The 24,803-nt window shown below is 41.6% G+C and overlaps 1 protein-coding gene across 1 annotated transcript; it reads right to left on the bottom strand.

Moving 5' to 3' along the window:
• On the bottom strand, window positions 1-24,611 carry uhrf2 (ubiquitin like with PHD and ring finger domains 2). Its single transcript, XM_086095890.1, has 16 exons — window positions 24,247-24,611; window positions 13,538-13,942; window positions 12,089-12,381; window positions 10,400-10,618; window positions 10,201-10,310; window positions 9,295-9,481; window positions 8,933-9,056; window positions 7,876-7,983; window positions 7,697-7,801; window positions 7,125-7,231; window positions 6,686-6,848; window positions 6,200-6,337; window positions 5,225-5,477; window positions 3,759-3,910; window positions 3,572-3,670; window positions 1-2,349 (listed from the first exon to the last, which is right to left on the bottom strand). The coding sequence occupies exons 1-16, from the start codon at window positions 24,397-24,399 to the stop codon at window positions 2,203-2,205; spliced, it is 2,763 nt and encodes a 920-aa protein (XP_085952016.1). The 5' UTR covers window positions 24,400-24,611; the 3' UTR covers window positions 1-2,202.
• Window positions 24,612-24,803: the final 192 nt, after the last annotated feature.

Below are 24,803 nucleotides of genomic sequence, written 5' to 3'. Positions count from 1 at the left end.
TAATTTGAGAATATATATATTTTACGAGAAAAAGTCCTAATTTTATGACGAAATTGTAACATTTTATAAAATGTCGTGGAATATAGTGCAATATGAGAACAAGCCAGAATTTTATAAGAACATCTACATTTTAAGAGAATAAAATCTCAAACCTACCATGATCATGCCTTCAAATTGTGGAAAAAGAAGAAGAAAAGAAGTCATGTTATTTTTTTCATTAACTCAAATTTATGACCGTCATATTACGAGAAAGAAATATATGTTCATGACAACGTTGTAATATGAAAAAGTCAGAATTTTTACAAAAGGTCCAAAGTTTGAATATTACATGAAAAAAGTATGGGGGGAAAAATCTAAGAACAAAACAATTATTTCTGACGTTTGAAATGAATGAGAATAAAACCACCATGAAAAAACAAATTCCCAATTTTTACGAGTCATTTTCTTGACAAGAAAGAGGTTAATTGTTACCGTCTAAAATTAAGACACGGAGACGAGGGTTGCGGCAACTGGGCCTCAAAGACACATCAAGCTATTTCAGGCAGTTTGGTCCTGCAAGAGGTCAGCACTGCATTCGAGAACGCAAACGACCAACATAAACATTTAACCAGATCATTTGGCGCCATTCATCACTTTTTGGGCGGGGCAAGGGGGGTATCTTTGTGGGACTGCTGCTCATATCTGTGGAATGTTTATAAGCTCCTAAATGACTGAAAGGCCTCACCCCGGGGAACGTTGCACATTACTTTACTTTACTGAAAGGTGCGTGCGCAAGCTTGTTAGCAGCTAGCATGACGCGACGAACAAGTGTTTCCTCAACAATTTTTTTGCCATTTTAATACTTACTAGCTCTTTGGGAGTCATTAATATTATATGCTACATATACATACTATGTACACTCTAGTTTGTGGGGGGTTGTAGCGAAAAATCACGCAATAGAAAGACGCCAAACTGGGTGATCATCAAATACACAAATGGAGCGTGCAATCAGAGACACGTCAACTATGTTAATTGGGCGTATCATACAAAAAAACATCAACTGGGTGTCATCATCAGGACTCCGTCGGCTGGGGCGCAAAGTCAAAGACACATCAAATAGGGGTGTCATCAAAGACACACATATTAGGCATATCATCAAAGACATTGATAGGCTTCATAGTCTAAGATGCCTCAAAGGGGGAGGGGCATCGTCAACGACACATCAAATACGGGTGTCAATAGCCCCTCCATCAAAGACATGTCAGTTGTGCTTAACATCCAAGATAGATCAATTGGGTGCATCAGAAAAATAAACATCGACCCGGGCGCTTAGATACACAATGACACACCCATGAAATACATTATTGGGTGTATTGTCACAAACACATCAACTGGCTGCGTCGAGATTAGAGTTTGACACCTATCAAAGACACGTCAATTGGGTGCATCAAAGCTACATCAATGGCCCGCATCATTCTAAGATGGGGCTATCATCAAATCCGTCAAATTTGGGTGCATCATCAAAAACACACTAAATTGCTTGCATCATCAAAGACGAGTCAAAACTCATCAAAAAAGCCCGCCAGATGAGGGTACCACCTAAGACACATCAAATGGGGCATTTCGGAGCCTTGTTACAATAAATGGACTGAGAAACATACTACATGGTTCAGGAATGTTGTAGTGTGTCCTCAAAGACACGTCAAAAGGGGGGGGGGGGCTACATCAAAGATGTTAATTGCCATCTGTGGGCAGTCTATGGATGGTACACAAAAATGCAGTCGGCAGGCATATGACACAAATTCCCTCGAGTGGTGGCCTCCACTTGACTAAACGCCTCCCTCAAACAAATTTCATGTACTCTCTGCACTTGAGTACGACAGTAGTAGTAGTAGTGTGTGTGTGTGTGTGTGTGTGTGCGTGTGTGTGTGTGTGTGGCGGGCTGGCGAGTGCGCGCGTTCAAGTCCTTGGTGTCAAATCTCAGGCTGGTGAGGTTTATGGAGAAAACGGATGAGGTCGTAAACCTACTGAGGTGCTTTGTGTGCTTGATGATTGTATACATGAAATGGCTGTGTGACGCACTATACATGCGCCCATTGGGGGAGGAAGTGCAATGCATCTTTAGAGTGGAGCTTTCAACAGTATTACGTGTGTATGTGTGTGTGTGTGTGTGCGTGTTTACGGGTGTAGGGGCGCGCCTTCTGGGTTGGAGCGGCGTGGACCTCATCGACCCTTCGTGTAGCCGGGAAAAAACTGGTCCAGCAGAACCTGTAGAGTCTTGTTTTGCGTCATGACGTAGTCCTTGCCCAGGTCGTGGCGGCAGGCGGGGCAGGTGTACACCTCGGCCCGGAACGAGCGCTGGAGGCACGTCTGAGCACGCAGAGAAATAGTATAGGTGGACCCTTTATACACGAGTTTTGATAAGAATTTGGAGGTGCGAAAAAGGCACCAATATTTTTTTTAATTTGTACAAAAAAACAAATCCCTTATGTTGTTTTCATAATTTTAGAACAAATACAGTAAATTATGATTATAGCATTTTACGGAAAAAAAAGTCGTAGTTACAATTTTACACACATTTTTTAAATCGTAAATTATAACAGATTCTGCGCTTAAAATTATTTAAAAACAAAGTACATTATAAAGATAGCATTTCACGAGGAAAATTTGCAACTTCATTATGAGATAAGTCCATTTCACCTGAATTTTTTTTCTCCTTATAATTTTGTTCTCATTAATGATTTTAGAACATTATGATGGCATTTTATGGGAAAAATTCGAAACTCTCCGAAAATGAAGTAAAATTATGGAAAGCCTTAACTTCACGTTAATTTTTTTTCTCGTAAATTACAAGTGTTTCCCTCTTAAAACTTTGTTCTCATGTATTATTTTAGAACAAAGTAAATGAGAATAGCTTTTTACAAGGAAGTCACAACTGTTGGAAAACAATGAGAAAAGTTTCGCACTTTCGTCATTTTTTCTCTCGTAAATTTCATGTTTCACTCTTGAAATGTTCTCATGAATTATTTTAGAACAATAAAAGTACATTGGGACGATAGCATATCAGGAAGAAAAGTCAACTTTACGAAAGTGTCGTAAAATTATGAGAAGTCGTAATTTGGTGAGCAAAAATTTACTTGAAAAAATTCTGGTCAATTCTTCATATAAACCCAAGTCAATTAAGAGACAATATTATCAATATTTTATCGTCAATATTTTTGAGCCATTATATGCGGAGTTGTTTTTTTACATTTTTTTTTTTACATTTGAGCATTACATTTTTATTAAAAGTCGCAAAAACAATCTAATGGCAATATAAACCTTACATGCATTATGATGGATATAAAAAGTCTACACACCCCTGTTCAACTGCCAGGGTTTTTTCATGTAAAAAAAAAACAACAACAAAAAAGACAAGATTTCAAAACCCTTCCCACCATTTATGTGACCTATAACCTGTACAACTCAGTTAAAAGAAAAAAACAGAAAGAACTGCTGAACTTGATGTCAGGTGTGTGCCGACTGGCATTTTACAGGAATTATAATGGGATTGTTTAAATCCAAATTTTTGGTGCACGTTGTATTGTTTTACCTTGCAAACATTGTGGGAGCAGACGGTAGTGATGGGCTGGAAGGCCAGCTCCTGGCAGCAAACGCACATGAAGTTCTGCTCCATCTTACGCAGGAAGTTCTCCAGAGCACAAAAAGAAGACGCGTGGTTAATTTTTTTGTGGCAAATTGTACTCGTCTATTCTGTTGCGAGTGATGTTAGCACATACTGGTCCCTCTGCCAGGTGTCCCAGGGCCTCGTCCCACAGCTTCTTGTTGGCCGTGTCTTCGCCGATCAACTGCTGCTGCTGCTCCGACAGCGCAAACGCCTCCTCCACCTTCACGCGCTTGGAGGGAGGAGGCTCGGATGCTGGCGACCAATCTGAGAATATAAAACACACACACAAGCATACATAGTTGTTGAGGTTTTTTGTTGTCTCAATTGTTCAAGCAATGGACTGAAGGACACTGCATGGGAGTGCATCAACAATTTAGGAAAAATAAACACCTCCCCTCCAATAGATGTGACCTGTTTTACTTCGGGGAAATTCGGTCTCTTCCAAGTAACTGCCACTTTTTAACATCTCAAATATTTGTTTCAAATAGACATTATTTGCGTGCAATATCCACATAAGACAAATAAATGCCTCCCTCAAATAGATGCCTCCAATTTCCTCTCCAGGAAAACGTATTCCTCCTCAATCATTCATGCCTAAATACCACATTTCCTCCCAAAAATATTTTCATGACAACATACACATTCCATTAAAATAAATAAACACCTCATTCAAATAAATACCTTCTTTTTGTACGACTAATTAATTCCTAACCGCATATATTTGCTTTAAAAGACAATCTGCGGGAGTGCAAAGACAAACAAAACGAAAATTCATGCATTACTACTAGATTTTCTTAAATAGTGACTTGTTCCTTCAATAGATGGTCGCTGGGTTTGAAAAATAACACACCTCTAATTCAATTTCTCTGTCTGCTCTACTCTCAGACCAGCAGAGGGCACAAATAATCTATGCTTAACTACTGTATTTTCTCAAATAATGGCCTCTAAGAGAACGTCGGGCTGCAAAGACAAATAAACACCTCCCTAAAATCGATGCTTACCTGTTCCCCTCAGGAATATTTACATAACTCTGTCTGTTCTTCAGGTAATTCAAAGTCCTATTTCCTCAAATAATGGCCTCTAATGGATGTTTTCTGGGTATGTCATCAACATGAGAAAAATAAACACCTCCCTTAAATAGATTTTCCTCTGTTCTCACTCATTTCTTTCTTTTCTCCTGTCACACCAGCAGAGAGCTCAAGTAAATAATTCCAAACAATGATATTTCCTCAAATAATGGCCTTGAAAAGACTCTTATGGGGTTGCAGACAAATAAACACCTCCCTCAAATAAATGCCTCTCTTTACCCTTGGGAAAAATTCCATTCCTCTGTGTCAGGTCTCCTGTCACATTAGCATTAATTACTTAAACATGACTCTGTACAACAGGTGCAAAGACAAATAAACAGCAGCCGTCCCGCCACAGGAAAAATTATTTTCTTCTCTTTCTCTTCATTAATGCACACCTTACTTCCGTAAATGAAGAAAAGAAGAAGAAACAGCAATTTATCAAAATTAAATTAAATATTTAAAAAAAAAAAGTTTCAAAATCCACAAACAAAGGAACAACACCACCCACCAGAGTCCTTGCTGGTTTTCTGATCGCCGTTACTCTGCGGCTGCTCATCCTCGTCCTCCTCCACAGCGGCCATCAGATGCTCGTACTCTTCATCTTCCTCTTCCTCTTCCTTCTCCATCTTTGCTTGTTTCCTCGGCCGACCCCTCCCCCGTCCCCTCCCGGAGTGGTGCTTACCCCGACCGCCACGACCGGGCCGGGCGATGGCCTCCTTCTTTGTCTTGTTCGCCATGACTGCTTGGTAGCCTGGTGGGTACTGCACACACACGCACACACAGGTTTGTTTTCCTATCTTTGTGGGGCCATCTCATTGACAAAATGCATTTCCTAGCCCCTTACCCTAACCTCAACCATAACCTAATTCAAACCTAAACTCTAAAACCAAGTCTTGACCCTCAAAAAGAGGTTTACACTTGTGGGGCCCCTCAACTCTGTGAAATAACAGAACATTGGCCCCACTATGTAACAAAAACAAGACCACACACACACACACATGGTCGATGGTCGGAAGTAACACATTACAAATGCTTAAGAATATTTTTCACGTTCCAAGTAATTGTTGTTCGGCACCCTCGGATTCACCTATTCACTGATTTTTTCCCCCTCCAATACTTTATAATGGCATCAATTATATGCTGATTTAAAATTCTTTAGGTCATGCTTCTTTACATATTTTAATACTTTAAAAAAAAGTATATATTTTTTAATACTAATTCCTCTCTTTTGTAAAGTTTGACAAATACTAAATGACAAAGCATTATTGAAATTCATATCTTTGTCATACTACGCATTAAGGGACCAAAAAAAAGCAGTTATTTTATTCTTTATATATATATTTTTTAAACAATCGGCTGAGTCATCGGAATTTTTTCCCCCTGTTAAACATAGGAATTAGCATTATCGGCTGGGCTCGGGTAAAAAAGTTAGACAGTTTGTGCATGATTGCAACGCAACCAAAAATATTTCATGCTGTCTAACCTGGATCATTAGACCCAATTTCTTAATCCTGTCCAGTCCTTCAGGGGTCCAGGGTGCTGGTTCCAGGTCGTCCCGTCTCAGCAGGTACCTCCACACCAAGTAGCCGCACTTGCCGATCTCCGGCCAATATTTAACCACCTAAAACAAAAAAGCCAACAACATATAGTACACAATCTGTGAAAACAGTGTTTATTTCATTTAACAAATAATTATCATCATGGTCAACAAATGTACTTTCTCTGACAAAAATTAATAGTAACAAATGTAGAGTAGTTCTGCGTATTTCTTTAGGTTATTTTTTCGTAATGTAAATGGCACATAAAAAGATCGGATTTAACAAAAAATCCGAATTGGGCATCACGCCCTGCAGTGTGAACGTAGCTTAATTGTATCAAGGAAGTAAAATATGCTAAGGTGATACATCTTGTGTGGATTTTCAGCTATCGTGGGAGGGTCCGAAATGAGGGGATTCTTTATTCCTTTTACCTTGTAGATGCCGTCGTAGCGGTTTCCCTCCTCGGGGGCGTATTTGCTGATGCGACGGCCTTTGGAGCTGCGCACCACTCTCACCGGCTTCCCGGCCCGCCAGTTCCGGGACTCGGCTCCATCTTTGTCATTTAGTGGGGCATCGCAGTTGAGCGCCAAAGCTCTGCAAGTAGACGAAACCTTTAAAGGGGAGATACTTATAGTATGGGAAAAAAAATTGACAAGAGGGATGTGAAGATCCAAAGCCACTTTCAGGCAATGGTTGGAGTTAAGCATGTTAAGCCACATCAAAGCAAAAAGGTAAGCAGAGCTGCGTGATTGAATGGCGACCAGTCCAGGGTGTACCCCGACCACTTTTCGCACCAAACATCAGCTCTAAATTGCAGATAGGTGTGAATTTATAAATTGGCTGTCATCAATTAATCGTATTAGACTTTACCTGTTCATGTGGGTCAACGTCTGGTCAAACGAGTGCTCTCCGATGCGCTTGTTTCCCGAGAGGTCACGGCCTCCGCTGCCCGTATATGTGAACTCATCCCCCCGGTCCTAAAACAGGTCAGATATACAGTATTATACAAGAAAATCAAACTAGAGCTAACCAGTAAGGAACCCTTGACACCGGATAGATTCACACTACATGGTTAAGTGGCACAATTTAAAAAAAAATTGCTCACAAGTGTGTTATGGTTTCGGATGTTTGCTAATGCTAGTGCGAGTGCAGCTTTATCCAAACATGTTGATTGGCGACACACTCACACCAGGATTTGCAATTCAATTCAGATATCAAAACCACCATCTTAATTCACATACTGATTTAATGAACCCGCTTCGGCATAGGTGGGGTTTTCATGTGTTAAACACCTTCTTATTGGATCTACATCAATTAAAATGCACGTGGGAAAAAAAATCCCCCGCAAAAAAAGAGAGAAAAAAATCAGATATAGCCATAAAATAGGAATTGTGCATTTGGATCAGCAGTGAAAATCCAGCATTAAACGTCACGTGACCCACCACTTCGTCCTCAAAGCCCCCCGCCAGCACAAGCGAGTAGGAGCCGTCGTTACTGCGACCGTGGATGCCGCCGACGTGCGGCCTGTGAACGCCCGCTTCGCTCACCTGAGGGTGCAAGAATAAAAGCAATTGAGGAAAATGAAACGCGTCATCCACCTAGCAACAAGATGGCGGCCAACCTGAACTCGGAATTTCCACGTGGTTCCAACAGGAACGCCGGGAATGGGCCCGTAGTGATTGGAGGGAACAATGGTGCACTCCTTGGTACGCCCCACACAGGCCATGCCCTGAAAGGAACAGCAGAAGATTGCAAACACACAAGAGCAATAAAAATGACATGGACAAAAGTATTGGGACATTTCTTGATCGATACCCCTTATTCATCCATTCGTTTTCTATATCTATACCATAAATCCATTTTCATTACTATCCTTCTAAGTCCATCCATCAAAACTCGAGTAATTTTATTTCTTCTATCGTTTGTGTATTTTGACAGACGACTGTCAGGGAGCTTTTATGAAGACAAATCGTAAAAAAAAAAAAAAAAAAGTAACTCCTTTAAAGCATGTTTTTGCTCTTTTAAGTCCAAAAGAAACTAGAATTTAGGACATTGCTCGCTATGAAGTAATGGCTGTTAAATGCGCCCACATAACACGCATAAGCCGAGCTGTTTTAAATTAGCCCGCAGACAGGGAATGTTCCACAGAAGAAAGAAACGAGGTATTTTTCCCCATGACATGTCCAGGAAAGTGTCTCGGTCATGCTCAGCGGCATTGTTCTCGTTACCATAAAAGGTTTAAAAAAAAAAAAAAAGGCGGAAAATAACATCCAGTTTTCCAGCCGTGATATTATTACTAATATAAAGTATGCACATGTAAATAAATAATCAAGTAAATGGTTTTATGGGTCATCAACAAAACCAAAAAATATATTTTTTTAATTAATCAATTTGGGTGGACAGGTCGACAGGAAGTCATCCATTTTGAGCAAATTCCAGGGCTCGAATCGTGACAAACTCTTACAGGGAATTTATCCAAATGAGACCCAATCGTAAACAGGAATCCTAGACAGACAGGCGACGCTAAATTGCCAAGCTTTTTTCTCCCAACAGCATCTAATTTGGGTGGCGCATGGTCAAATGTTGCCGATCATTTTGAGGATTCGCTGTGACAACAAGTGCGCAAGGGCCCGTTCAGCTCCAGCTTTAATTTGCCTTGTTTCAAATTTCCCACTCACCTTCCCCCAGTCCCGTTGACTCTCTGTGTTGGCCGATGGCATTTTGGCCTTCTTTTTGCTGGCCTTGAGCTTCTCCCCGGCCTTGACCACTTCGCTGGTGTCATTTTTACAGGTGGGACAGTACCTGGCGGCAACGCAAGGGAAGAAGTTACGCGCCGATGTCAGCTTGTTGTCGCGGTTACGAAACAGGCAGAGCTATAAATAGAAACATGGAGGGAGGGGTCTTCCTGCTTTGCAACAGCATACCCACACACTGGCTTGGCAGTCAAGACGCATGATCACAATATGATCCTTTTTTTTTATTTCATTTTAAACTGCAGAAACCCGTCGACGGTAAGACTTCTCTGGCAGCAGCGTCTCACCAGTCCTCATCATCCGGGATGGTGGCCAGAGGCGGGTTGAGGCAGTAGATGTGGAAGGCCATGTTGCACTCGTCGCAGAGCAGCTGCATGTGAGCATCCTGCTTGCCGCCGCACACGCAGCACGAGCAAAAGCGGCACTCGGCGTCCGGGTCGGCCTTGCAGTGCTTGCACTCCGGCCCGCTCTTTCCTAAAGCCAACAAGGGGACAGCAAAACATAGAGTCTATTTGTTAGCAGGGGTTTTCCTGGATAATTTAGAAGCGGCCTGTCTTCACTTTTATTTCGGGCTCCATTCAATCTAAAATGACTGTCACATTTAAGCTACGCGCAGTTATGAATGGCCCCGCCCTAAAATATCATTTTTCATGATCAATACTTATAGATTTTACACGATCAGGATTTTTCGGCCAATCACAGATTGAGCGTGGAAAAATAATTATAACCGATCACCGATTTGATCAGAAGGAGCAATATATCCATTAAACAAAAAAAATTATTTACTCCATATATATATATATATATATATATATATATATATATATATATATATATATACATATTTATTTATTTAATTAAAAAAAAAATCTTCCTTTTTTTATGTGCATGTGCGTGTGTGCGTTGCGTGTGAGTGTGTATGCATTAGTTCACCTAAAACCTATTTAAAAATCCCGTACCGTTCACCTAAACCGAACACTTTAGAATCCAGCCAGAGTCGTGAGGCCGTCAGGAGACCCGAGGAAGGACCAAAGAAAGGAAAGGAAAGTGAAATCCAGCACCGACCAGACACCACCCACCACCCACCGGGCCACCAACCAGAGTCCTTCACCAACCCCAGAAAAATCTAAATATGTACATTTTATTGCCACATGCTAGTTGAGAGTTAATTTTCCGTTGTCAATCTGCCGTACTTTTAAATTGTCCATCTGCCGCTGAGAGGGCCGGAGCTCCTGGTTTCTCCACCTGGTAGATTTCATCCAAGAAGTGAACTTTGCAATCTCCGATCACGTCGCCGGGACCCCTGCAGGAGGGCAGGACACACAAAACAATGAGAAGATTAGCAAATAGGATCAGGGGGCTAAACAAGGGGTGTCGAATCAAGACGCTCACCCCAGGAGAATCTTGACTCGGAGCTCCTTGTTGGTGCGGGAAGCCTGATTGAGGGTCTGTATTTCCGCGTCGAACCAGAAGCCCCTCTCCTCGGGCGTCTCCATGTTGTAGTTGACTAAAACCTGCATGCCCACCATGAGCTGGTCCCAGCGCAGCAGGGTCCGGGCGCGTGGCCGCACGTGCACCGCTCGCATCTCCACCAGACCGTTCTCGGGGTAGCTGGCGTAGGACGAGAGGCCATGTCAGTGTTTGCCTTCGAACCAAAATAGCCGACGGCACGTTAAATTTCAATTTCAACCAAGGGGCCTTGAAACGAGAGATAGACACATAGCAGGTCATTTATTGGGTACGACTAGACTGTTGCGCATATTAAATGTCTACTGAGTCTCCAGTTCAACAAATCTTCCCAAAAGCACAAAGCGACTGAGTCCTCCCTGCATATCAATGCTTCGCTAGATAAATTACATTCCGTAGAAATGCCAGAAAAAAAAATGCCGGCACGTCTCGTACAGCTGCTTTTCTATTTTCAAGACCATGTGTCCAAGCAGGTGTTTACAGGGGAGAATGTATGTGTGTGTGTGTGTGTGTGTGGGAGTGGGAAGATGAGCGCACACACAAAAAAGAACAACCTTGGCCGACCCCCCCCCCCCCCTCCCACTCTTGAGAAGATGATGACGAAAACCGCAGACAAAAAAAATCTGATGACTTTAATGGAAGGCCGTTGGAAAGCTGATTATACAGGAGGTTCTGTAAGCACAGGAAATGGGTCGGGCCGGCGTTTACTTTGGTTTTGATGACACGTTGCAGTGGTTTAATACTAACCCAGGACCTTTGTTGTCCTTGGTCTGATCCCTTATCGGACTCTCAATCAATCAAATACGTCGAGGAAAGGATGTTAGGCAAAAAAAAACCCAATGTGAATTTCAGAGCACTGCAGTAATGCTGCAGTCATTTTGTTGCAAATGAAAACAACACCCTAATTAGTTTTTGTTAAATTTAACACAATTCTATATATTTTTTAAAGAATAAAATGTGGTCCAGGGTCCATTTTTCCATTATTTTTTTTATCTGAGCCTCATATTGAATTAAGAAAAATCTGGCAATTGTCTTTTTTTTTTCCTTCTCTAAAAACTAAATAAGCAATTGAAAATGTAAAGAACGCATAATACATGGATTCAAACAGTGTCAACAACCGAAAGCGCAAATTCGAAACGCTCAAAAATACCCAAAGCGTCAGCTGCGCCAAGGCGGCCATTTCTTAATGACGCGTTCGCAGCAATTACAGACAAAAGCCGGAGGAGAAAAAAAAAGTCATGCTCCCGAGAACACGGGCGTTACCATGGAAACGCCAGCTTCCAGAATGAATTTGACAGGAAAAAAAAGGAAGAGGTGCGCGCCAGATACGAGTCCAATTTGCGCGTGTGCATTTTCATCGCCGTGTGCTTTGCGTTCTATCAATCGGAGGGAACCCGATCTCCCGCTGCGCCGCAACATCTTGCATGACATACTGTATGCCACAGAGGAGGAACACAAGCTCATTATCTCACGAGCAGCTACAGCAACAACACTCCCAATCCGGTAGCCCGCGTTGTATTTTCTCAAATATAGGCCGAACCCTCTAATATATGGTAAGAAAAAATAAACAAACACATTCTTCAAATAATCAGTTTTACGACGGGGAGCACTTACTCCTCATATTTAATGTGATAGATGACGTCCTCTTCAGTGGAGTCCGTCTGCGATGTGGAGGCTCCGTTGCTCTCGGAGTTTAACGCGCTAACGTTATTCCTGACAGTGTCCGTGTTTTGGCCCGGGCCGAGGGGCTGCTGCCCCTGCTCGCCCTCCAGCTTTCCGTTAGTCCTTTTGGGGGGCCGGCCCACCTTGCCCTTGACGGGCCCTTTGGGGGCTCGGGTCACATTCTCCACGCAGGCCTCGAACCAGGCGCCCACGCTCACGTCCCTGCAGTCGACCAGCTCGTTAATCTAAAAGGAAATTGGAAATTGAGCCCATCCATACATTTGAGATACCTTGACTTATGAGTTTCATTTGTCCCATGACCAAGAGCCTAACTAGCGATTTACTCATATACTGAATGATTTTCTCCATTGAAATGAACAGAAATTAAGAATTAAGTCAAACAACAACAATAACAAGGGATGTGGCAATAATTTTACAGTAACAGTACTTCCAATTATGATAGAAAATTTGTTTTTTAGTCAAAAAACTAAGTTTTTCTTGAACATACAGTATTATAAGTCTTACAAATACTCTGTAAAACTTTTCATAACTAGGTCCTGTTCAATATGGATTTTTAAGCTGATGCCGATTGCGATATTTGGCAGAATTTAATTATGAAAACTGACGAATGGGACACATTTTTAATGAAAAAAACTTTTTTCAGGCCGATAATAGTACAGTACTCAACTCTTGAGTAGTCACCAGTACCGATACCAAGTACTGATACCACTAATGCCAATTTTCCTGATCATAAAACGTCCACAAGAGGGAACGAGAATCGATACCTTGAAATAATAAGTGCTGGTATCGGCATGATACCGATACCTACAGTAGTATTGGGCCGATACCTACAGTAGTATTGGTACGCTCCCATCCCAAATTAAATAATAAAATAATCCCTATTTTATACATAATAATACAACAATAGCGATACAGGCAGAACATTTGTTTCACTTTTAGTACCTTTAGTTTTTGTGTAATATTTACAACAGAAAGAAAATTCAGCAAAAATCAACCGACAAATTTTGTTTTTGTTGTTTTTGTTTTTTTTAACAATTTTGGGTGGTGTTATGATCCCTGAATGTTTGTTTGAATGAATGAATCTATGTTGTAATGATGTGTAAGGAAAAAAATCATCAAGAAATGACCCCCCCAAAAAATATTAGACGATTTTTGCCAATTTTTCATTCGATTGTCTTACGTGTAAGACCTAGAAGCGTTTTTCATACAAATATTTACTATAATTATGATTTTAACTGCTGTGTAGCGTAGGTTAGTGAATCTAGACTCCATCATAAATCCAGCCCACCTTATATATAATTCCCAGTGTGTTTCATATTTACAAGGTTTACACTGCACGATTCATGAAAAACAGTTCAAAGGGGCCAAACCTAGACTTACTTTGTACTTCCCAATTCCCGGGTCCACCAATGTGGTCTTGCTGGATGTCGGCGGTTGGGTGTCGCAAGTCGGACTAGAGGGCTTGAACCCGTTTTTGGTGCTAGCTGAGTTATTGGGGGCAACAGCGTCCGGCTTGGTCTCGTTGGCAGTCTCGGCCGTGTCGCTGCAGTCATTGTCTTTATCGGTGGAAGTTTCCATAGCGGCGGGGGGGGCGGGAGCGGGGCGGTCGGGGCTTTCGGCCCGGGGGACGGCGGAAGCCGGGGCAGGGGCAGAGGTGCATGCCACACTGGGGGGGTCCTTCGCCGCCACGGGGCTATCCGGAGGGTCTGTTTGGGAGCGAATCAGCAGCTGGACGATGTCATTGAGACCCACGTTGTAGTCAAAAAGCGTCTGGCCATCTTCCATCTGGTGGAAAAGATGAAAGATGACTGAGATATGAAAACTTATTTTTGATTCGTTATTCACAAATTCCTCAACAGTGTACACAGTTTGGCATTTGCAAAGTCACCTATATTTACAGATTTTTTTTTCAATAGTTTCACTAAGCTAAGACGAAACACAACATCAAACCCAGTGAAATCCCTAATAGCAGCGCAGCAGAACATCGCTGAACCTACTGTATGCATAACCGCCATTTTGTGTTCTCACCGCATGGACCTAACCGTTTCGGATCAGTAAACACCATTCTGGCACAATTTTCCAGCACCATCTTTTGTGACTGCTGTGCGTTTCTGTGCAGTCAAATATTCACACCAGCCTCCAACGCTGTGATAATCCTTCATCATCATCATCATCATCATCATCATCATAATAGTTGATAGGAACTGTAAATTGTGCTTCTGTGTGCTTTTGACTGTACTGTATTTTTAATTAAGGGTGCAGAGTTCTTAAAGCTATTAATGGGCAGTTGAAATGCTATTTTGGTGATTGGGATAGTAGCTTATGATATACTTATGGTTTAATCTATTACTAATAGGCATTACTTTAAAGGGAGTGTTTATTATTTCTAGAAATTGGCTATTCGCGTTCAGGTTTGGTACTGATCCCCTAAGAATAATGAAGATCCATTGTATTCACGTTAACATACTTATTCCGGCTTTTTATGCTCTGTCTGAAAAAAAAAAAAAAGATGCTGTTAAAGCCAAGTCTACGTAGGAAAGTAGCACAGTAATTGGTGTCAAGGAAGTATTTCGACTGATAGACTAAGATCTTTTTATGTCGAGGAGGAGCTATGTTTAGCCTGGATTGAAAAGTCGATTACCTATAGAGTGTTGTCAGATGACTTTTTAAATGATATGTAAGTGTTTTGGAATCATTATTTGGAGTATATTTGCGGTTTAAATAATTAAAATTAATTATGAATCTTTTTTGGGGCGGGGGGGGGGTTGTCAATTAATCAGCGGGCCATATCCCCTGACGAATTAGAGGGTTTTACTGAAATGCGTTAAATATAGCTACGTGAAACCTTAACGGACAACAATCCACTACAGTCACACCAAAACAGCAAGACAGCCCGTCAAGGACAAAGAAGGAGAAAAACTACATCCAATCGCCGCTCTCTGGCGCTTGCATAGGACGTTAGAACGCTTCACTAAGCACACCGGCGCCATTTAAGGACGTTGAGTTCTAAAATGATCCAATGGACCATATTGCTACCTAGCGATACTGATTAGAAACCCACGCATGTTTACAAAATCAAAGTAAAAAGAAGCTGCTTCTTTTTTTTCTTTTTTCTTTTTTTTTTACCAAAAATGCTGAGGGAAAGAAACGATGGGTTGCCATGACTACCAAACGGGAGCAGGCCCGATTTCCTACCCCCACTACCTCCCATCCACCTGAATGTGTAAATAATCAAAACTACCATCAATGTGCCGCCCTTTTTTTTTTTGCAGACTTTGCAGAATGTGGTTCATTATATTGACCATTTACTAAGGCTAGCTACCGCTAGTGCGTCTCATTATAGGCATCAGCCATTCATCTCCGGGTTCATTGTGTGCCGGCGAGCCGAGCATGGCCGCCGCCGCCGCCGCCGTCCCTCCTGGAAGAGACTTGCGAGTTGCATCTCCCCCATCCCTGGCTAGTTTTAATCATCTGGTGAAATTTAGAACAGAGAAGCAACGGCGCAAAACGTGCGAACTCCTGGCTCGGTCAGTCTTCCATTCAGGTCCCCTGTTTAACCTTCACCGGTTAAGCGCGTCGGAAACATGGGCGAGGTTTTCAGAAGGAAAAACCGCAGCGGAATTGCACGTGCCGCATTAAACCCGAATCTCATCGAGGCAGCTCTCGCCTTTTTTCCCCCCAGCGACTTCATTACCACCAGCGCAATCGGCACCCTTGCTGTGACAGCCCAGTTTCCAATCGCAACCCGCTCAACGGTCTCCAACACAAAGAAACTCATCGTGCAGAAAACGGACATTTTGTGTCATCCGTCCAGATTTCTCCCCGTGTGCCGGACTGACAGCATGACCATGAACTGGGCATGGGTATTGTATTGTATTGTATTGTATTGTATCCCCGGTTCATAAATAATACAGTAGAATATAAACACACGTTGCCTCTGGTATCCTCATTTTATGACTCTCAGTGAAATGTCACGCAGTGGTTCCACTCGGGGACGTCAGATCCTAACGAAGCTTTGGACAGAATGGAGACACTTGACTTGAGGAAAAGGCTGCAACAAAGCACAGCACTTCCTTAGCAATGCAACTGCGCGCGCGTGTGTGTGCGTGTGTGTGTGTGTGTGTGTGTGTGTCTGTAGTAGAATGAAACAAGCCCTTCTCTCCGCAGGGCTAATTTCTCTTCTGTTATTTCTACAGGCAGCCTTTCAAACGGCGCGTTTCTCATCGGCGCAGGTACCAAAGACGATATCAGACAGAAGCTCAAACAGAGACAAGGAAAAGGACCTGTGGCTAACGTCAAAAACAAGAAGAAGAAGAAGCCCTTCCTGCTGCGCGGGACAAGGCCAAGGAAGATTCTTGTTGAATTTGAACTCGTGTCACATTTTCTTTATCTGATCCTGAAGATCAAAACTGATTTGGCCGTGTTGCTGCGCCCACATGCTGCCCAGTGTTCAAACGACAACAACACAAAGGGGACACGCTGTGGAAAAATTGAATTTTGAAATGCTTGGAGACAAATAGATTGAGTGCTTGTCCATCTATCAAGTGTGAAATTAAACAACCAAGTGTTAACTCGACTTATGAGTGACTTGACTTCTGAGTTTTTCCCAAGATAAATGACATCACTCGAACAATATTTTTTGTCTATATTATATATATATATATATATAAATATTGTAGATAGGAGCACAAGATGGTGGCAGCGAATGTTGTTAAGTAGAAGCTCAGCAAATTGAACATTACTTTGAAAAAGACGCCAAATGCTTGCTTTACGTTTATTTCTACTCCCAAGTTTGAAGCAACCTCCAGGTGGCCAAGGCACACACATGAGAGGGAATTGCACGATGAATGATTGAAAAATCATGATGCATAAGCTGTTAAATACTTTACATTCTATTTAATTATGTTATTACAGAATTGTTTAGAAAGCACAACATTGTAAAACACTATTTTAAGGGTTAAAAAACAAGCTATAAAATTTGGGGCCGATGTTTTATGGGGGCTGGAACGGATTAATGGCATTTCCCTTCTTTTCAATAAGGAAAGAGGATTTGAGATGAGTGTTTTGAGTTACGTGGTCAACAAATGAATTAAACTCGTAATCCAAGATCCCAATAAAAATCTTATGTCATCTGACTTTTTCTGAAAAAGTAAAACCGTTCTGCACTTCAGCCCTACTTTTACGCTACTGCGGGGCTAATTTACATAATTTCCCATGCGGCGAATTTCTCACCCATGACTCGGAAGCTAGACTGGGTGAAGATCCAGAGCCACTTTCAAGTGATGGTCACATGTCTGTGTAAAACTTGAAAATCCATATTTCTGCAGATTGGTCATGATGTGCTGCCTCCACATGCAAAATTGAATTTGGGGCTATGGTTAAACTAGTATATTCATTTGCCATCTGGACCCCTACAGAGGTCTTCAATAACACCACAAAAAGTTACTAGATTTGTTGATAATTACTTTATTTTTATTTTTAATCATTCCTTGAAGGGTCGGAAAAGTCACTAAATATAATTACAAAGCCGCTGAGTTGGCAACACGGAGTCGCCGCTTGCTTAGTTGCAGGACCTTGGCTCCTCCCAGGGTTGCCAAGGTAACGAAATCTTAAGCAGAACCGCCTCCCCAAACCCGAGTAATATATTAACAATTCAAAAGGGATAAAGTATACAGGAATTCCTTTCTGTATTTTGGCCAAATAATTTCAGAGCCTTTTCTTTAAGATTCCTGGAAACTGTTTGAAATTGTGGGAAAAAAAAGGCATAACATGTCTCCATAAAGCACAGCCGGGTCATGATCAATAGACTTTGAAGCGAGCGAGACGAGCGACTGGAGTGTTGTTCTCAGAAAGGATTTAATGGTGTGAAACCAGAGCCTCCCCCCACAGCGTTGGCGGCTATCCGAACCGATTTTCGCCTTTGCCCTCCACCCACAGCCCGTCTCGGCGAAGAGCTGAGCAAAATAGGTCACGTTTCCAAAAACAATGGCGCGGGCCGCGGGGCGTGTCTGTCATCCGCTAAGTTCACGCTACAGGATACAGGATCCTAAAAATGACGATAATCATAGATTCACTTGAATAATGACATAAACTATATATTAACCCTGATTTGTTCTAATATTAAGCTAACTGCTGAGTTAGCTTCACTGTCGATGGTGGAATGTAGAGGACATTTTTAACCCTCAAAATGGATGGATGGATTACAAACAGGTGTGCTTACCACTGTACAACGAACAGGCTAAACCTACTTGCTAACACTAGTCTGTGCATCTAATAAGCAGGCGCATCACTCCTGTGGGGGTTGTGAGTGTTTCTACATGCCTCTGCATGTTTCAGACAATGCAGTTGCTTGAAAATGGCTCTGGAGTCGAGATCTTCACCCACCCAAGCGAGAAACATGGGATGGGAGAGGTTATTATGTAAATTAGCCCCACTGTTTTGTAACAATGGGTGGACCTTAGACTGAGTTTAGTTGTCTAATTTCACACTTTCAGATGGACAAGCACTATAGATCTAATTCGTTTTTTCATAATATGTCCTCATTAAAAATATGAAAATGTGACCCAAAACTAGGGCACAACTGATTAATCGTCTGTCCGATTTAATCGGCAGATGTAAAAAAAAAAATTGATTTAAAATCGGTCGATTTTTTGGGTGCTTTTTTGTTTGTTTTTGTACACATTACAACATAAGACAAAGACAATTTCATTCCTTCAGACAAATTTTGGCTATTTTAATCATTATAAAAAAATATGTTTATGAAAATCGGCCAATTAATCGTGTATCAGAATTTTATTCTGACAAAATATCGGAAACAGCATCGGCCTCAACAAATCCATAAAAGTCGGGCCCTACTTAAAACCTTGTCTGTATAGTTACTAGAGTTACGAGGCATAGAAATCAACTGGCAGAAGAGAAACAACACTGCTTTTGGACTTGAGAGGTTGCATTGTTAATTGGAGACGGGAAATCGTCGTGTGCAAAAATTCCTGATTCCGGGGTCCGTCTTTGTCTGGTGACTGTCCATGAAGCGTACAAGTACAAACACGCGTGGCTGCATCAAACTGCCCAAAGTGGAGCCATCGAAACACCCGTGTGCGTGTGCAATAATCAAAACTGCAGCCTTAACTAGGTCACAGCAACAGCGTGCGCGAGTGTATGCGCGCGTGAAGCTTTCCCGACAAGTCGACAATAGGCAACAGCTCACGATGGAAGATGGCCCAAACTGGTAACGCGTGAAACATGTTGAACCGTTTAATAAACAAGCCAACCTCTCTTTCCTTCTTTTTTTTTTTATTGTCTTAACTGAAAGGCCGAATGGAAGCAAGCGTGGGCGTGAGGTAGCAAGGCCGTGTGGACAACAGAAGGTGTGTGCATGCGCGTCGTGAAAGAAAAAAAAAAAAAAACGACAACACAAGACGCCAAAGTGAAACCCAAGTAGCGCGGCGGCAAATAACACACAAACAGCGAGGGAAGGAGTCGCGATGGCGTCGAGACCCTTCGCGTTGCCTGCGGTGAGCTGGAGAGCGCGCGTGTGTGTGTGTGTGTGGTGGTGGGGGTAAACAAGACGCCATTTTGAAAAGGAATTAAGACCGAGCTTTTCCCGTGCGCGGGAGGGCACCAGCTTGCGTTGGACTGGGTGTCGCTGGCTCATTCCATGCATTACTTAGCGCTCGGAAATCCCCGAATCAACCCTCCCTGCTCATTTTCCAACGCGGCGGAGGAGGAAGCGCGGGATCTTGCAGTAGCGCAGGCCTCGCCATTGGCAGCGTGGCCAGAAACCCCCGCCCCCAACCACCCGCGCAACCCGCTTTGTGACATAACCCAGCTAATAATTAAACCGCGAGCTAACCGCATGTCTTTTAACAACATCAAAACTGTGCCGTTTTTCAGGCTCTTCCGTCGTCATATAAGAAGACCTTCCGCGAATAACAAAAATTCACGGATAGCCCCTCACACACAGTCATACAGTTGTACCTTGATTTACGAGAACTCCCAAGCCTTAAATCTGGACTTTGGAACATTTTGCCCAAAAAAATCTTTACAATAGCCTTTTGATTTGACCATTTATGACTGAAAAATTTTTTAATTAGTAGATTAACACTTTAGCTGTCCATAAAGGGAACTCCTGCAAGCATCTAGCCAATAGTTTTCAGGATTTGAACATCCCGCCTTCTGTCTGCGGATGTGACATCATGTGCGCGTTGCGTAATAGAAGAAGGGAAAATGCAGTTTCATTTTTCGGCCACAGGCGGCAGTATCGATTTTTTTTTTTTGCATTCAGTAGCTTTAAAACTTTTGTGTTGCGAGTAGGGCTGGTCAATTCATCAAATTCAAATTGACATGGCAATCAAGTAGAATGCAATTTATATATATATATATATATATATATATATATATATATATATTTGAAATATGAAAAGTTGTTGTACAGGGTTCCCTCATTTATCGCTGGGGTTCTGTTCCAAAAAACACCCGCAATAAATGAAATCTACGAAGTAGTCAAGTAGTCAGTTTTATTTTTTACATTTACTTTATACTTTTCACATAGAGGCATTAACATTTTCTCACATTAATCTCTTGTTTATACACTCTAAATGTTCGGACCTTTACAAAAAAAAATGGAAAAAAAAATATTTACACTACTGTTAAAAAAAATTGCTAAATTGCACACACAAAAATTTATGAAACAGCGAGGCCGTGAAATGTGAACCACATTATAGTGAGGGAACACTGTAATCTGATTCATGATTCACTAACTTGTGTTTACGCCACACTTGTTTGGTAGATTTTTGTGAAGTTGTCATATTGAAGTGCAAGTCTTTCATATTAGTTCATCGTTCATTTTCCTTTATTTTAGCATAAGCCAAACATCTAAGAACAAAACATTTAGGTCTAATGAATCTGATCTTGGTTATTGTAATACATTACAGATTAATGTATTAATTTTGTTTCTTTAAAAAAAATACATGTGAAGACCATGACAAAAATAACCGCATATTAAATCGCAATCGCAATAATTATTTTGATTCTTTTTCAAAATCCTTCAGCCCATTTCGGTAGAATAATGGATTCTAAAAAACATTTGATATCCGCAGCCCTACTAGTTATAGAAACACCACAAAAATGTGTTACGTAATATTTAGTATTAGATTAATTCACCAAAGGCGAATCACAAATTGGGTGAAGTTTCCATGACCACAGGACGTCGGGGCTAAAATACTCCAGCTCACTTTCCCGTCCTCATGGTCTTTTCATTAATACTCCAAGCTTATCTTTTGTGGCAGCCAACAAACTGCAAAGTACACGTAAGCACAGAGAGGACAATCACCCTTCGGGCCACAGTCGCCATTTCCTTCATTGTCGCTATATTCCACAACAGGAAGTAGTATGTTGGGCAGCTTCATTCATAAAGGACATTCTTAACTAGTGATACGCATGTGACTGCAGGAAGTCGGACTCGGATGCAAAGAATGAGGGTCCAGACACCGTATTTGGGACTTATATTGTGCCGACATGGCCATAGAACATTAAACTAAAATGCTAGCAAAAACATGAGGTGCCGTCGCACTCTGCTGTTTGCCGCTAATTAAAGATGTTAATTGCACATCTAGTGATTCGTTCAAAGCTTCTAAATAATAACTACAAAGTCATGAGTTTGAAAAAGGTAAATGTTACACCTGTAATTGACAACTTGTCTTTTCCTCGTTTAAAAAAAAAAAAGAAAAAAGGACAGGTTGTGTGCCAGAGATGACATCTGTAAAGCTGATGTTCAGTATCCAGAAAAAAATTGCAGAACAACAGAGATCAGGGAATAATATAAGCCATAATAGAAGACAGAACAACAAATAAATTAGTCCCCCGCAAATAGTGGAAATCTGCGAGTAATTGACTAGTAATAATAACTAAGTAACTTCCCTTTGCACCGGATTAACCACTGATGCAAACAAAGGCATTCAAGTAAGTGGGGGAGGGCGGGAATCAAACCCGAAGCAAAAGTGCGACGCTGGGCTCCCAAAAAAAAAAAGACAACAACAACAAAAATCAAGACATGATGATGACATTGTCAGTCTCTGCACGTTTTTTTTTTTTATATAGCGAATATCTTCAAGCATGCATTTAGAAACAAATCCCTCAAATCACTTTACAGGGTTTTTTTTTTTATGTCATTATAGAATACAATAGTATTTCTGGGAGAAGAAAAACGACAAAATAAAATGAACACCTTAGCTAATAGACCCCTGGCGTTGTGCTGTTAAGTAGATAAATCCCCCCCAGCCACTACACTGAAAGACGTTATATTACCCTATTTCACTACGTGGCGCTAAATAAAATGCGATTGAGAGGTATTGTTGTGGCTAATGTGTGTATACGAGGGCTGTGTGCACATTTTATGGTACCTGACAATATGATGTCATAAAACAGCTGATGTACATTGTCGTAGTAAACAACAACACCCCCCCCCCCATCCCATCCCAACTGTCTTCAGTCAAACAGAAGTTGCGATGGGAAAGCACTAAAAACATCCTTGCAGAATTGATTACATTGTAAACGCAGAATACAAAGTGTACTACTTTCTTTCCAATCTAAATAAAATATTTAAAGTAACTATGGTGTTGTTGGATGTATTGATTAGCTTGTGATGTACAGTAGTACACTTGTTTTTCCAACTCTTTCTCTAACGCTCTGAATGTGTTAACGCAACGTTTATTACAATTTTTATCTTGAAATTTAAATCCTATACACATGATAGTTGTGTTTATTTGGCGGCAGAATTATGAGGGTTCCCTTGGAAAAACATCTCCCCAATAAGCCTTTTAAACCCACTGGTGGAAAGTAATGAAGAAAATATTTAGTTGCTCTATTTAAGTACATTTTTCAAGTATCTGTACTTCAGTATTAATTTTTCTCACAACTTTTTACTTTTATGCCCTACATTTGAAAACGTTACTTTCTACTCCTTTACTTTGCCGTAATAGGCTTGGCTATTATTTTCGTAAACCTCCACCAGGGAAGACGAAATGACATAAACATAAACATGTGACTCAGATGTTTCCTGTGCTTTGAGTTACAAGCATAGGCAAAGAAGAAATTGAACTATTTTCTCAAGGCACCACCGTATGTATCAAAGTTCCCGAACCCCAAACTAACAAGCCAATGCGAGATTGCAAGTGTGCCCGAGAGTGCACTGGAAATGACTGATCACGCCTTCTGTCTCTGATAGGTTGATCTGACTCTGACACGGTGGTTTCGCAAAAAACAAGAAATGCCAACTCACAATTTAACCTCTATAAAATATTTATTTTTGAATAAGAGTCACCCCTAGTCTGCCACCTACAAAATGATTTATGAAATGTACAATAGCTGTATGTTTATTTACTTTTGATATTTTGTTGTATTTTCCTTTCCCAATATTTGCCAAACAAAAAAAACATTTTTTTTTTTTAGAATGGTACAAGCTATACAGTAGACCACATTAATGGTGAAATAAAAAAACTGTCATTAGAACATGATTGTAGACTTTTTATATTCACTGTAAAGACTGCAAATTTTCGTTTGTACTTTTGTACTTATAGTAAGTACAATTCAGAATTGGTACTTTTGTACTTTAACGGAAGAAGATGAATCAGTACTTCTTTTTTTCAGCATATTTTACTCAAGTATCTGTAGTTGTACTTAAGTACAGATGGTGAATACTTTTGCCACTTTTGTTAGAATCAAATGGGGTAAAAATCTGAGTGAATGCTAACGTGCAAACAGCATTGGTGAAGTGGGTGGGTGCTCTTCTCTCTCTCTCTCCTCATCTACCGCGTCAATGTAAACAAACATGTCCACAGCGCTTGTGTGTATGTGTGTATGTGTGTGTGTGCGCGTGTGCGTGTGTATGCACTGTGCACAGGGACCCCAAAACAACTTGACATGACCGTGAGGACCACTCTTGAAAACGGGGAGCGGGGGTCTTGCGCAACAGCTATTGGCGAATTCCTATCAAAACAGGAAGCTACCGAGCCACTGTCACTCTTTTTAGCAGCATGAAATAAAATAAACATTTTAAAGAAGAGATTGCGTGACGACCGGGGGCACCTTACCTGTTTGCCCCGGTAGAAGAGGCGCTGCTGCTGCGGGCTCACATTGAAGATATCCCGTATTTTCACGCGGAGGGTCTCGATTTTGGTCAGCCTGGACAGATCGTCCACGGTTCTAGTCTCCTTCCCGTCTATGGTGCGGACCTGGATCCACATCGTCGCGCAGTCCCTGTTTCGATACGTTTCGACTAAAACGCGCGGTTGGATGTTAGGCGGGGATATTGTCGCTTTCCGAAAAAGGGGCGCGGTGGTTCAGACGGACACAATCCGAGTCTCCATCGCGGTTTTTCCGCCGCAGAGGCAAAAAACACGTCGGTCGGAGGACTAGTGTGTGCTGTGGCTCGTGCGGATGGTGTTTCACAGGAGGTCGCGGCGCCAAGCTAGTCTCGCGAGATGTCGCCCGCGAGACCTGCCGCTCGGTGATTAAAGGCGCCGCTCGTAGCAAGTACTCACCGACAACCAGCCTCATAAAAAGTTTGTTAGCAGAGTAACTTAGTAGTTTAAGTCACCTTGTGGAATATAACCCTTTTTTTTGTGTGTGTGGTTGGTTACACTAGCAC

This window comes from Leptonotus elevatus, chromosome 15 (assembly GCF_054856555.1).
Source record: "Leptonotus elevatus isolate MCC_2025b chromosome 15, RoL_Lele_1.0, whole genome shotgun sequence".
In the NCBI taxonomy this organism is placed as follows: domain Eukaryota; kingdom Metazoa; phylum Chordata; class Actinopteri; order Syngnathiformes; family Syngnathidae; genus Leptonotus; species Leptonotus elevatus.
The sequence above is the reverse complement of the archived record's forward strand: the minus strand, read 5'-3'. Positions and strand labels throughout refer to the sequence as shown.

What these genes read in the sequence shown, in the direction of transcription:
- uhrf2 (XM_086095890.1), bottom strand. Translation starts at nt 24,399, where the DNA reads ATGTGGATCCAGGTCCGCACCATAGACGGGAAGGAGACTAGAACCGTG. An exon ending in ACGTTGACCCACATGAACAG is followed by an intron (nt 6,849 to 7,124) that starts GTAAAGTCTAAT and finishes GTCTACTTGCAG; the next exon opens with AGCTTTGGCGCTCAACTGCG. An exon ending in AATTGGGTCTAATGATCCAG is followed by an intron (nt 5,478 to 6,199) that starts GTTAGACAGCAT and finishes GTGTGTGTGCAG; the next exon opens with TACCCACCAGGCTACCAAGC.